The following is a 14,728-nucleotide window of genomic DNA, read 5'->3' on the forward strand; positions in this document are numbered from 1 at the left end:
ACATCTATATTTCTTCAAATCTGTCTCAGAGTGATGGAACTATTTAAACACAGTCAGAATTAATGTAAATGGTACACTTAGCTATTTTAATTAGGCTTTTTATACAAGAAATATGATTAACTGGAAAAGCACACAGTATTACTCTAGACTCGGTTACGTCTACACGTGGTAGTCTAAGGGGAAAGGATCTTGAAGGCTACCAAGTTCAGACTTCCCATCTTACAACTGAGAACACAGGTGAGAGCAAAGATCCCCTGAGCCCAGCTTGGCGCAGCACCAGATCACAGGAAGGACAGCCTAGGAAGGCTCCAGGCCATCCCACACAGAGCCAGGTGAACACACGGCCTTATTTCTGACCTTAGCCTCGCCCCGTCTACAGCAGCGAGAGCGTGCGTTCCAGGTGCCTCCCTATAAAAAACACTTACTGGCAAGGCCTTTCACGATGTCCAGGGCATACTGGCTGAGGTCAAGGGTCACTGACGCCAACAAGCAGGAGACGGCTAAAGGCGGGGGGAAAAACAGGGAAGTTTAAGGGCATTTCATTAACCCATTAGTTTAACTCAAAGGTGATCCCGACTGAAGTCCAGGAAGCCACCTCCAAAGAGTCTATTTCTTCAATCTCTCCATTCAAGCCAAGCGACAGCCATGGAGCTGCCCGTGGCCCAACGTGACCAGTCACTTCTACAGACCCACGCCAGCTGCCATGCCAGGTTGTCCCAGGGCTCCGCTGAAGACACTACTGCCTGCTCCTATCTGAACCCCAAGGCCCCAGCAGGGAGAAGAAAAGCTGGGGACCCAAAAGAACCCCGCTCTTCTCCTCCTCCCCAACGCTTCCCATTCCCTAAATTAAGGGGCCACCTCTCCAGTTGGATCCAATTAGACAAATGAATCCAGCAGAGCTATCTTCTTCTCATCGTGACCCTAGTGATTAACACTGTCTCCAGGGACCAACCCTCCTCACGGCCTGTGACCCTTCATTGTCCCCGACCTAGCTGAGGTGTCTACAACTCACTTTCAATGACATTCTCAGGGCTGCGAAGCAAGGATTTCTGCAGGGAGGGCAGCACCAGGTCCTTGAATTCAGAATGGGAGATGTAGCGGAGGATTGGGGCACAGTTGTCCTACAGAGAAAACACAGTCAGACGAGCACCCACGAGCTGCGGACTCAGGAAGACCCGAGGGGCTCAGGGAGGGCTCCCTCGCTCACCAGCAAGTATCTCTGAGGTTTGACTTTGCTCATCAGGACGTTCTTCATGTAGAAATCCAGCAGGGCACTCTGGAGAAACAACAGCCTGGTTAGAGTGCCTGTCCTCGGGTCACTGGACCATCCTCCCCTCTGCCGCGTGGTCTCCTCCACAATAAGAATCAAGACTGCAGGGAGCCGGGCAGTCCCTCCCCCGTGCAGCAGTACCCTCACTAGGAGCTGGCAGGGCTCAGAGAGGCCGGGCCCAAAAAAATCCATCCCCCGCAGCCCAGCTTTGAACTTAGCCAGGTCTGGCCTCTGCTGGCACACTCAGGGTCACCTCCAAGGCCATGGTGAGGCATGGAGCTGCAAGGGACAAGGGAGAGAAACCTTGTCCTCGTGTCTCAAGTGCAGATACTACTGAAAAGCTCGAGTCTCCACGGAGCCCCTCGGGACCCACCAGCCCCCAGACCCAACTCAGACCAGCCTCTGCTACTGGCCCCAGCTAGGCCCTGATGAAGCACCATGAGCCCTTCCCTGGGCAAGCCCACAGGACAGAGCAAGGCCCCCAGGGCCTCTGACTCGCCTTGTGTCTGTTGACCTCATCCATCTCCTTCTGGCTCGTGCAGAACTGCACCAGGAGCCCAAGCATGCCGGCATAGTTCTGGCTTGGCTCCAGGCTGAGAATGACAGACAGGTACTGGTCCACCAGGCCCGAGTTCTGGAGGAAGAATTACCAAATGGGTCAGAGAAGCAGACCCTGGAGCTAGCACCAAGGTCAGCCCCTCTCAGCGCCCTCCATCACCTCCTTCCACAGTGTGTTCAGCTTCTTCACGGCGCTGTCCACGGCATGCTTATGGGAGCCGCCCAGGACTTCCAACAGAAGCAGGCACTGAACCTCCACCTGCCAAGACCAACCAGAGCCCCGATCAGAGCAGGCACAGTGACTGGAGAAGGGAACCCTCGTGCCTCCCCAACCACCAGACAGACAGACACCCCCTGCTCCTGCCAGGCCGGTCTCCTCCCTGTGCCCACCCCCCTGCGCTGTCCTCACTGCCCAGAATGCCCTTCTCACTTCTACACTCCTAGGGCCATCTCTTTCCAACTCTTCCTCCCATCTATGGCACCAGCACCAGGCACCCATGGAGGCCTCCCAACTCAGAGCCTAGGACTTCTACAAGACCTGTGGCCCCTTTCACCCACTTTGGCAACAACTACATACCAGCTTCACCAACTCTCTCTCTCTCTCTGGGTGAATGCCTGGCACCTAGCAGGCCCTGAATAAATGCTCGCTGGATGGACGTGGATGGGGCACAGCCACGGTGCAGGGAGTGAAGGCAGCACCAGGCAGGGCTAGACCTGCAGCCACTATGTGGGCCACTTACGGGGATACTAAGAGAAGGATCACCAGTGTCCCCCTTGCACACGTGACAAAGCCAAAGGCCAGGGAGGTGAAGCCACTGGCCTGAGGTCCCACAGCGCAAATGCGGCAATGCCAGGGCTTTCCCCACTGTATCACGGCACCTTCCCAAAATGACCCCAACAGACCCCTCCTATCTCTGGGGTGCTCTGAGGTCTGCAAAGCCCTTCCCCCAACAGCTCTGTGAGGAAGAAGAGGATGAGGCTCAGAGGCTTACGTGCCCTGCCCATGCAACTAGGAAGTGCCAGAGGCAGGACTCAAACCCAGGTCTCCTGGCTCCAGCACGTTCCATTGTGCCACAACGAACCCTACTGTCTACTTTATAATGAAGCATGCTACAAACAAGGTTCTAGTGCTGACTCTGACCTAGATACTGATTCAACTATGTGCGGCCATCCCATCGGCAACCTTCTTGTCGAGACCCCGGGGACTGCACTTAAAAGTGCATTCTAAGTGATTAAAAGTAAGAATTATGCTGACAGGTTTCTGCATTTTAATAATCAAGTCAAGACAACAAGCATTTGGAAAGTGCCTACTATGTGCCGGGCACTGTGCTAAATGCTGGGAATACAAAGAAAGAAAGAAGAAAGAAAGTCCCTGCCCTCCAGAGGCGTGTCTACATGTGTGTATTTGCATGTGTGCATATGCACATACAGACACACATACAGGGTAAATTGGAGCTCATCCCAGGGGAGGGACTCAGAGGAAGGAGACCCAGGGAAGGTCTCCTGCAGAAATCAGGACTTGGTGTGAGCCCTGAGGAGGCCAGCACTAGAGATGAAGAAGGAGGGAGTCCCAGGCATGGAGGACAGCCTGTGGAAATCCGTTTCTAATCAGCTCATTTGGCCTTCTGGGCCCAGCATCCACACCAGAGGAAAACTCAGGGATTACAGGAGAGCTCAAAGACTTTTTGGGGTGGAAGCAAGAAGAGCAAGAGCTGATCTCAAAGCTAGGAAGACCCAAGTTCAAGTCCTGACAGACTGAGGCTGGGTGACCCCGGGTCAGTCACCAAACCCCTCGGAGCCCCCAGACAACCCACTACGACTAAACTACAGAACTGACAGCCAATTCGTATTGCCAGAATGGGCTTCCTCACAGGTCTGGACCCACAGGGAGAGGTCCCAAAGCAATAGGCTAAATACATGGATAGATTCACTGCAGATCCAACTGAGTGACAGCCAGAACCCAAACCCCAGCTCCCAGGGGGAATCTCTCCCCTGCTCGTCCCAGGGTGCTAACCCAGGCTGTGCCCTCCCCGGGCCCCGGGCCTCCACGCCACAAGGGGCTCCCTCCTCCACTCTCCAAGGGCCCACAGCTACCCACCAGCTTCTTCCAGGTCTCTCCTTGTCTCTTGGCCCGAGTAGGAAAGACGACACGGACGAGCAGGCAGGTCCAGGACAGTGCCAACAAAGCTGCGGATCCGCTGCTCTTGCTGGGACAAAAGAGAGAAGATGAGGACGGAGCCCCAGCAGCTGGCCACAGGACCCCAGCTACCACAGACCTAACGGGAATGTTCCTCCATGACCTACGACGGGCCAGGAAACTCAGCTGAATCTGCAGTAACTCAACAGCGTCTGGGGTAGAATGCTGATGTGCCGTAAGGAGAGGCACAATCCCCATAGACCACTTTGGATGGGAAGCAAACGGCCCAAAATCCAGCTTCCCCACGGCAGGATAGGATTCATCCAGGGAATGGCGGAATAAATCATGGCATGTATGAACATAATAGGATGTTACTACACAACAACAAATTACGAATTCAAAGGAACGTGAAAAGATTCAGATGAAATAAAAGAGTGAAGAAGGAAGAACAAATAATAATAAATAACAACACTTATTCACAAAGCGCTTTTATAGATATTCTCTCATCAGACCCTCACAACAACTCTGTTGTGTAAATTATATTGTCATCATCATTTTACAGATAAGGAAACTGAGGCCCAGAGAAGGCAAGGACCTTGCCGAGAGTCACACGCTAGTCTCAGTCACAATCAGAACTCACGTCTTCCTAAGTCTAAGTCCAACACTCTATGACTGCACCTCCACGCTGCCTACAGGACAGAACTTTCCAAATAAAGACAGCAGCATTAAATGCAACAAAATTAACGCTGAGTATAAGGCATGGAGGCCTTTGTGCCACCTCTTTGCATTTTACATCTGTTTGGTTTTCTTTTTATACATATATATATATATATATGTGTGTGTGTATCTATCTATATATATACATATACATATATATATGTGTGTGTGTATATTTTATAGGCAATTGGGGTTAAGTGACTTGCCCAGGGTCACACAGCTAGTAAGTGTCAAGTGTTTGGTCTGAGGCCGGATTTGAACTCGGATCCTCCTGACTTCAGGGCCGGTGCTTTATCCACTGCACCACCTAGCTGCCCAAGCCTTCAAACATATGAACAAGAATAAAAGAAAATGCAAAAAAAGGCACAAAAGAAAATTAAATCATTTCTAATCAAATAAAAATGGTTATAAATGATTGTATACATAACTTCCTTGTGGAATGGGGGGTACGCATATGCATGTATACAGATAAACAAATTTTTAAAAGTCCAACCCTAGAACTTCCTTGATCCCGTGGCCACCCAAAGCTCTAACCAGGCCAAGAGTACCTTCACGTTCCCTCCAATAACAGGACAGGATAAGCCTATGCAGCCCAAGGCCCGGTGGGCAGACCCATTCCACCAAGCCCATTAGGGCGCTCCTAGGCAGCCCATGCAGAACAGGCCTGGTGCCCAGAGCCTTCAGTCCTCACCTGGGCATGCCTGCTTTGCTGCCAATCCCTGAAGACTGCAGAGACTGCAGCAGGTTCCTGGCGGTGGCCTCAGGCTGGGCTTCCGCCAGCTGCTGGATGGTGGACTGCAGGGCTCTGCGAGACGCTGCATCTCTACAGGAAGAAAGGAAAGCAGGTACAGAGGTGTAACGAGGTATGATGGCCAGCCCGCACGCCCCTCCCCAGCCAGGCTGCAGCCTCCTGCTCCATGGCCCAACTAGCCCGTCCTCTCTCTTAGGAGCCAAACGCTCTGCCTCGGCTGCCCCAGACAAAGCACATGGGAGATTCTCAGCAGGCCAGACCCGGAACCTTCCAAGTTGCTCTAAGACCTTTTAAAATTATTTTTGGAAGGTGGGATCAGTTCACGAAATTTCTCACTAGGAGAGAGCCCTTCTTTCTCTGCCACTCCAAATATGATTTAATGAGTAGAGAGCCAGGGTGTCATACGTTTATCAGGGATGAAGAACCTTTAGCATTCCCAAGTTAACTTCTGGGAAAACTGACTCAAAAGGGAGAACCACCACAGAACCCAGGGCAAAACCCCAGAGCATTAGGCGCTGCCCCAGAAGTCCCAACCCCCAGGGACCAAACAGGACTTGGATGAGTAATTAATAATGGAATGTGGATTGGAGTTCCCAAAAAAGACAGACATCCACTTGGCTCTCAGCTACGCCATTCCTGAGTCAGCCAGCCACCCCACAGGATGACAAGCATCCCCATCAGTACATCTGAGCAGACAGGACAGCTCCAGGAGAAGCAAGGTGAGCAGCTCTCCCACAGAGCACGTGCTGCCAAAGGAGGTCTGACATGAAACAGTAAAGAAAATCCAGGAAATCACATAAGGAGACGAAAACCAGGAGTTCCCTAGATAATTTCACCCAGTCCAAAAGTTCTGACTGCAGAAGACTACAGAATGTCAGAACCACAAGCAAGGGGCCTCAGAGCTCGTCCAATCCAGGGGTTCTCAGCCTTTTTGTACCGTAGGCACCTTTTCAATGTGGTGAAGCCTGCAGACTCCTTCTCATAAAAGTGTTCTTACATGCATAACACAAAATACAGAGGGTTATAAAGGAAACCAATTCCTTTGAAATGCAGCTGTCAAGATACTCCTGATCAATGTCAACCAAGGAGCAAGCCAAGGTCAGAGGCTAAGTGACCAATGCCGGCTCTCCCTCAGGTGGCAACGACAGGGCTGGCGCCAAGCTTGGGGCCCCAGCTGGGCCCCACTATCAGAGGTGATCTCTCTGTTCTCACCGCTCTGCCCTCCCCACCCAGGGACTCACCTATACCGATGCAGAGTCAGGCAGAAGAGCTTGCAGAGGCCTTTCACCGCTCCCTCGGGCAGGTCTGAAATCAAAGCATTCCCAAGAACTCAAACATCAACAAACATGGAGTGAGTGCCCACACTGGACAAAGCACCAGGCTGGCACTGGGGGATCACACCCAACCACACAAGCCGTGGCCCTTGACCTCGGGGCTGGAATCTAGTTTTCACATGGCTCTTTTTTAACTAAAAGCAGAAAGAAGAGCCAGGCACACCGTAGGCAGTTTGTAGATATCTACTGATTGTACGAGTGGTAGAGATGTGAATACAGGACTTCAGAGCAATATCACCTCCAACAGGGGCAATCAGGGAGGGTTTCAGAGGAGGTGGCCTTGAGAAGGGCAGAATGTAGGCTGAGAAAGGAGTCCCAGACAGTACAAACCAGCCACGCCCAGGTGCGGTGGGGGAGGGTTGAGAAGCGGGTCATCCTGACTTCAAGCAGGGACACACACTGAAAAGCCAAGGGTGCTAAGGCTGGCAACATGGGCGGGGCCAAGTTAGAGAAGGCCAGGCTTCAGAGTATGGATTTTCTCTTGAAAACAACGGGGAACCAGTAAGGATTCTGAGTCAGGGAGCAACACAATAAAAGTATTTAGTCGCTTAGGGACAACAACTGTTTTCACTTCTATCTCTGCCTGCCAGCACCTGAGCCTGCACCCTTGATCAGTGTTTGCTGGACTGAATTAAACTGATCTGCTGGCAAGGCAGACAATGAACTAGAGCAGGGAGAAAGAGTAGTGAAGGGATAACTCTTAGAAAACAATGCCTATCGATGTGATTTCTGACCGGGAGAAGGCCAGGATGGACGCAGCTGAAATAGTGAAGTGTACGAGGTCCAGTCAGGGAGAGGCCAGAGGCCTGGCCTAGCACAGCACCTCACACACACACTGGAAAGGAGCAGGGGCACAGGCAAAGGGAGGCATCTGAAGCTGGAACACAAATCCAGGAGAAAAGCAACAAAAAGGGCTGAATTCAAATGGCAGCAACGCGGATGAATAGAAAGACAAGGGAAGCAACCCCAAAGAAAGGAAGGATCGACCAGCCTCGGTGCCTAGCTGGCTAGGGGAAGCCAGGGCAAGGAAGAAGGGCAGCCATCGTGACAACAACCATCGGTGGGACAAAGGACAAAGCACAGTCTGGGGGCCTGGACCAATCCCGCTGACCACCCACATGGACACATTTCATGGCCCTTCAGAAAACCCTCACCTCTCCTCTCTGAGGACAAGCTCACACCGCCTTTCTAACCTGCTGGGACTGGTACTCTTTTACAAAGGGAAAGCCCCAAAACCATAATCACCATTTCAATTTTTTTAAAAAATATCAAGAATATTGAGGGGCAGCAAGGTAACACAGTGGATAGAGCACTGGCCCTGGAGTCAGGAGGACCTGAGTTCAAATCCAACCTCAGACACATGATACTTACTAGCTGTGTGACCCTAGACAAGTCACTTAACCCCGATTGCCTCACCAAAAAAAAAAAGTCAGAAAGATGGGAGGCACAGGATTCCAGCAGCAGAGGACATCCTCACCACCACCACAAGTCACGCAGAACATTCAACATAATATTTACCTGGTGACCACTTTATGTATGATACCATGTCAGGTGCCAGGGAGACAGACACAGAAAAAAAGAAGCACACTCTGCCCTCCAGGAGCGAGTATTCTCCTGGGAGGCACAGCCAGGCAGAAGGAGAAGGAAATGCACGACAGAGGAGGGAAGAGGACATTAATAACTCACTACTCAACACTTCACAATCAAGTAAGCATTACATGCAATCATTTCTTCATGACTTTTTTTTAACTGAGCCCATTTTGACATGACATTCTAAATATAGACAGTTGCTTTTTGTAAATTTGCATTATACAAATTAAACTTTATGTATAGAATTTGGAAAAAAATCCACATTCCCAAAAAACACCTAGGTTAAAGCAGTGTGTTCTCTCTCTCCACTCCCCTCCTCGGCGTGGCTTCCTACACCATAATCACCACCATTGGGGAAAAAAACAAAACAAACCCCTCCAGGTGAAAGCAGAGACCTGTGGGTCGGGGGCTTGGCTTGAGAACTCCGAAGAGGAGACCTTTGCGCCACTCCACCCACCCATCCCCACTCGGCTACCTCTGTCATGTGTGGGTCTGTCCCCAGCTGCTCTCGCTTCTCTGTCCCTGACCCCAAGTGTCCTTGAACCAAGTGCCAGCTTCCTTTCTCTACGGGCACAGGGATCCCTTCTCGCCTCCCTCCCTTCCCCATGTCTGTGGGCAAATTTGCATTACATACAAATTATTTTATGTACAAATCTGTGGAACAATCCATTTACATAAAGTGACAACTGTTTGTATTTTACAAATTTCAAATACATGGGACCTTGCCTCATAACTTTACTGACAAAATTGAGATCATCTGCCAGGACTTTCCTTGTCTCCCCATCTTTGCATCTTATAATTCCCACCACGTCCTCTTTGACCCCAGACCATGAGGAAGAGGTGGCCCTTCTCCTAGACTCGGCCAACGCTTCTCCATGGGACTCCAGAGACTACTCCCACTTTCAACCTCTCCCTCTCTCTCTGTCCTTCAGTTTCTCCCCATTTCTCCATCCAAGGATCTCCCACCCTTAAACCTTGCCTCCCACCTCTCCAGGAAGCATCCTCCCATCCCTTTCTCAGCCAAACTCCTAGAAAGCTGCATTCTCTCCTGCCTCCACCTCCCTGCTCCCATCCTCTTCTCAATGCCTTGTAAGCTGGCTCCCAAACATATCCCTCGCTCAAAATTGCCCTCTCCACGGCTGCCAATGACCTAGTAATGGCCCAATCGAGGGCCCTCCTGCATCCTTCTTTCAAGAGGTCTCTTCAACAGCAGACGCAGCTGATCACCTGCTCCGCCTGGATCCGCTCGTTTTCCCTGCCAACGACTCTGGCTGGATCGTCCTCCACATCATACCTCCGGGGGCCCCCCCAAAGCTCGGCCCTGGCTCTCTTTTCTCCCTCTACGCCGTGGCGTTCGGCCTGTGGACTTCATTGCGATTTCTATTCAGGTAATTCCCATGCACCTCTCCCCTGGCCCATTACGACAGCCTCCTAAACGGGTCTCTTCCCATTTCAAGTTATAATTAAGGACAATAAGGCCCAGAGAGACCAAATGACATGCCCTGGGTTCCTGGTGTCCATGGCAGAATCTGAATCTGACTTCCTGATTCCAGGTCCAGGACTCCACCCACTGCACCACACTAAATCTACTGGAACTACCCCCTGCCAACCCAACTCAGGGGTCCCCTTCAACCCAAGTGACCTCCCACTCTGGCGCCTCTAGCTCTCCGGCCTTTCACAGCCAAACTCCTACAAAAGCTGGCCCTACTGTGCCTCTATTTCCCTCTTTTCTTTAGCTTTTCAACCCCCTGGAAACTTCCTGCTGACCTTATCCCTCCTAGGTTTACCAAGGATCTACTAACTGCTGAGTCCAACAGCCTTCCTTGACTTCTCCATAGCATTGAACGCTGGCTCCTTTCCCCTCACTGGGTTTTTGTGATCCTGCTTTCTCCTGCTGCTGGTGGTCGTTGTTATCACCATCACCATCATAATGTTAACAATAACAACAGCCTGCACTTACATACCACACACTGCGCTAAGTGCTTTTCAAATATTAGCACCTTTGACCCTCACAACAAGCTACAGCTAGGTGGTACTATTACCCTATGTTAAAGGTAAGGAAACTGAGGCAAGCAGGGTGAAGTGACTTGCCCAGGGTCACACAGCTAACAAGTCTGAGGCCAGATGTGAACTCAGGAAGGTGTGGGAGTGAGGAAAGAAGAGAGGAAGGGATGGAGTATAGGAGGGAAGAATGCCAAAGGTATAAAAGTTCAGACAGAGCTGGGTATGGGATGGAACACAAGCTTTTTGTTTTCTTATTTGTTCATTTGTTTCTATCTTATTAGATTCTGAGGTTCTTAAATAAGATTTTAGTCCTTATCCTGGGTGTTTGATTCTTTCTGTATTAAGCTTAGAAAATTTCCACATAGGGCCACCATCTAAGAGGCTCTGGGCCATCACTCTGTTCCAATAGAACAGAAGAGTCAATGCTTGGAGGACGACAGAAACTTAAGTTATTATCCTGAGGCTCATAATGACTATAGTAGGTCAGGAAGAAGAGGGTAAATCCCATTTTGATTCTGTTTAAGATGGTTCTATTTAAGATGCATGTGACACACTTCAGAAAGTCCACTATTCACTGTGGCTAGCCCCAAACCCATTTCTGGGGCCGGGCCAGCCCCCATGACCATCCTCTCACCAGCTACCCCGCTGCTCCCCTAACTGCCCCACTCTTGCCGCCAACGCTCCTGGAAAGGGTGCGTTGTGGCAGCTCCCTGTGACTCCATAGAACTAACCACCCCAGAGACTTTCCAAGTCAAAATCCCCCTCCTTTCTGTGCTATCTCCCCTCATTAAAATGTGGGTCCCCTGAGGGCAGGGACTCTTCACTTTTGTATTTGTGACCTCACTGCTTGACACACAGAAATCACTTAAGAGATGCTCATTCATTCACTCATTCTTAAAGGGGTAAGCCTCCAACCATCCAGGACGTTAATTCTCAAGAATTCAGGACAGCAGAGGTTTTGCTGTGTACTCTAAATTGCAAATGGTCCACAGAGAAGAGGGACATAGAAAGAAAATGCTGTTCCAAAGATATAAGAAGATTTTTCTGGACAGAATCACAGAATCACACCTTTGAGACACATTAGAATGAGGGGGGAAGGCAGGACAGGAGGACACAACATTGTGTTGACCCCTCTAGGTTACTGACAATGGTCCCAAAACATAGAAGGAAATGACACGCAACCTCACTGTTTGAAACCAGAAGTTTCCTTCCAAACAAAAGAGGCTCTCTCAGTGAAAACTCCTAGAAACATTTGCTGAACCCTTCCCTCCCTGATTCCCCAAAGCACATTTACAATTTTAATCTGTTAAACTATGAAAATGAGAGTTTAAGGACTCCTAGCATTGTTTAAATATTATTTATAAAAGAATGGCTACTTTGCAGGAGAACTTATTAAATTTCATTTCTTTAAAAATATCCCAATAGATCGGAGAAAAATTTGGAACTCAAAATCTTGTGGAAGTGAATGCTGAAAACTAAAAATAAATAAATTGAATTTAAAAAACAAGAAAAGAAAAAAAATATCCCAATAGGTAAAGCTTTTACTATACCATTAATTATATAAAAAATAAATGTTCTGCTTTAAAAGACATCTTTACGCTCTTGAATTAGGCTTCCCAGGGGAAAAAAGTCATGAGCAAATGAAAATATAATTTACACTTTAAATGGTGTGTATCCCTGCTTACACAAACAAACATTCACTTACCTTTTCCAGCGACACATTTCCCAAGATTGTTAAGGATCTCCCTCCGCTCCTTCACACTGGCTGTAGTCACCTTTACAGCAAAACGCTTCAGCGTCTCAGAAACCTGTAAAAGACACACAAAAAAAGATCACCTGTGAATATGTGAATAAATATGTTATCTCTACATAGGTACACACACACACACACAAGAAAGCAGACATGAAGGGAACAGAAAGGAATTAAAGAATCTCTCAGCCAATGGGTCAGTTGGCCTAGAGAAAAGTCATGAGACAGCAAACTTCAGTGACCTCAGGACAGAAAGTAACACCCTTTCCGCATCGAGGGCCTGTAACCTCAGCACCTGCACTCATGAAACCAAATCTGCCTATCAACTGAGGTCAATCCTCCCTTAAGTTCAGCCTGCTTCAGCCAATGTTCCTTCAGCAGAGAGCAACAAGCAAGAAACATCGAGGAGACATTTCAGGAAGCCTGCTCCTGAGCAGCAGTCAGTGAGACGTAAAGACAAGCAGGGGCGACATCACGGACACCAGGGGCTTCTCTTGCTCACTCACGACCCTTTTATTACCTATATATCTACATGCATGTGTGTATGTATGTGTGTATGTGTATATGCACATATGCACACACATAATTCAATTTTATATTTATCCTTCTTTCCATGTGGAAAAGTTAAATTCCTAACACCATTCATCTCTCCTACCAAAATAAAAGTGATCTTCATATTTTTAGTGTAACCCATTCCCCCTCCCCAAAGAAAAGGGGATTACCTACTATTCAGATGTCTCCCTAACTCAGATTGAAATAACGAGGATCCCAAGGTCACTTGTGAGGAGTCTCACTCGAAAAGGATCAGAAGTCAGTGGTTTCAGCACTCCCTGGGAGATTCGGATTACCCAGAAGGGCTGATGCTACAATTCAATGGGCACTTTTGTACTTTGCAAACCCCTCAAAAGCCCTCTAAAAATGCCATTTCAGGAGGATCTCCAATGAAATAGCATTAATAAAAACTGCCCACAAAGCCTACTGTGAGATGGCCAACCAGCCTCAGAAACTACCTGTAAAAAACCCCAGCATCTAATCATAGAATTAGAGCCAGAAGGGCCCTTAGAGATGAGCTCATCCAGCATCTCCCATTTTACAGATGAGATCACTGAGACTCAGAGAAGGAAAGCGACTGGCCCACAGTTGTACAGGTAGAAAGCAGCAGGGGCAGACCTCTAACCCCCACCAAACCCCACGGTCTTTTCCACTATTCAAGGCTACTGGAGGCACCTAAAGGTGCCTTTCCTTCAGGTATTGCTTCTCTTATTTCAATCTCTTTCCTTTTTTGTAATATAAAATTGAAACTTCCCATGTTTTTCTCCCTTTGCCCTCCTAGCCCCTAACAAAGCTGGGCCATGCAGGGACCTGGGCCAGGTCTGGGGGTGGCCGCCGGGAGTGGGAGGGTGGGGGTCAGCAGTCGCCTTTCTGGGGTCTACAAGGGTTTTCCAGAGAGGAAAATTCAACATCAGAACCTCTCTTTTCACTTGAATTTCATCCCTACTGCTCTTAGGTTACTTCAGGCCAGTGGCGACCAAGCTGCAGGTTCAGCCACTGAAAAAAAAGGTCCCTGGAGATTTATTTCATTCCCACTGTTAGGAACAGTCCCAAAGTTATGTTGTCCATAACCTCCCAGCCTAAATTATGCACAGAGAGAATTGTCATTTGGCCCCCAACAAGGGCCTGGCAGGTGCAGGCCCCTTCTCTTCAGATAAGGAAAGCTGACAACAACTTGGAAGAAATACTGCTTTCCATAAGAGCGGCTAGACCAGGAACATCTTGGAAGCACAGAGGAATGCCCAAGAGCACTTGACTTACAATCAGAGGATTCAGTTTGAATCCTGGCTCTGAGTACATGTGCTCAGCCAAGAGGTGTGATTTCATACCTCGGCCTCAGTTTCCCCCTCCAGTAAAATGAAGAGGCTACACCAAATTTCCTCCCACTCTCATAATCCCATAGCAACCCAGATAACGGGCTCTATTTGGTTGAGGTTACTCTAGCCTGGTGACTGGGAGCTCTTAGGAGGGGCTGGGGGAAGGTGGCAAGGGGAACAGGATCATAGGCACAGCTGAAAGCAGAACCCAGCAGGGAGAGGAGGGACAGCCATGCCCCAGAAAGGAGCTCAGAAATGGGGGCAAGGGGCTGGGCTGGCTGCACGCCAAGGAGCAGGCATGGATGGGGAGGAGAGGGCAGGAGGAAAAGGGACCCGGGAGGAGGGACCATGGAGAGGAAAGAGGGAGGGGAAACTGAGCCAGGAAGGGAGGGCTGGGGAATGATCAGAGAGATAGAGACACTGAGACAGAGAGAGGAATGAAAATGACAGAGAGAAAGAAAGTGACAGAGTAAAGAGAAAGAGAGAGGAGAGAGAGAGAAGAAACAAAGGAAGAAAAAGTAACAGAGACATAGAGAAAAGAGAGAGACAAAGAGAGGGATGGAGAGAAGAATAAAAGTGACAGAGCAGAGAGACAGAAACAGAGGAAAGAGACAGAGACAGAGAGAAGAATGAAAGAGACAGACAGAGGAAAGAGAAAGAGACAGAGAGCGGAGGAAAAAGTGACAGAGAAAAGAGAGACGAAAAGGAGAGACAAAAAGAGAGATGGAGAGAAGAATGAAAGTGACAGA

The 14,728-nt window shown here is 49.3% G+C and overlaps 1 protein-coding gene across 1 annotated transcript in view; it reads right to left on the reverse strand.

Moving 5' to 3' along the window:
* GCN1 (GCN1, eIF2 alpha kinase activator homolog) overlaps nt 1–14,728 on the reverse strand; it is a 60,891-nt gene that overhangs the window by 45,661 nt on the left and 502 nt on the right. The window contains exons 2-10 of the mRNA XM_027862748.1: nt 12,067–12,169; nt 6,675–6,738; nt 5,374–5,505; nt 3,927–4,035; nt 1,989–2,087; nt 1,770–1,904; nt 1,208–1,276; nt 1,013–1,121; nt 426–500 (exon numbers count right to left, since the gene is read on the reverse strand). Coding sequence (XP_027718549.1) covers nt 426–500; nt 1,013–1,121; nt 1,208–1,276; nt 1,770–1,904; nt 1,989–2,087; nt 3,927–4,035; nt 5,374–5,505; nt 6,675–6,738; nt 12,067–12,169 — 895 coding nt within the window. The remainder of the gene's footprint in view (nt 1–425; nt 501–1,012; nt 1,122–1,207; nt 1,277–1,769; nt 1,905–1,988; nt 2,088–3,926; nt 4,036–5,373; nt 5,506–6,674; nt 6,739–12,066; nt 12,170–14,728) is intronic.

This window comes from Vombatus ursinus, unplaced genomic scaffold, assembly GCF_900497805.2.
Source record: "Vombatus ursinus unplaced genomic scaffold, bare-nosed wombat genome assembly UNPS02001287.1, whole genome shotgun sequence".
Lineage (NCBI taxonomy): Eukaryota > Metazoa > Chordata > Mammalia > Diprotodontia > Vombatidae > Vombatus > Vombatus ursinus.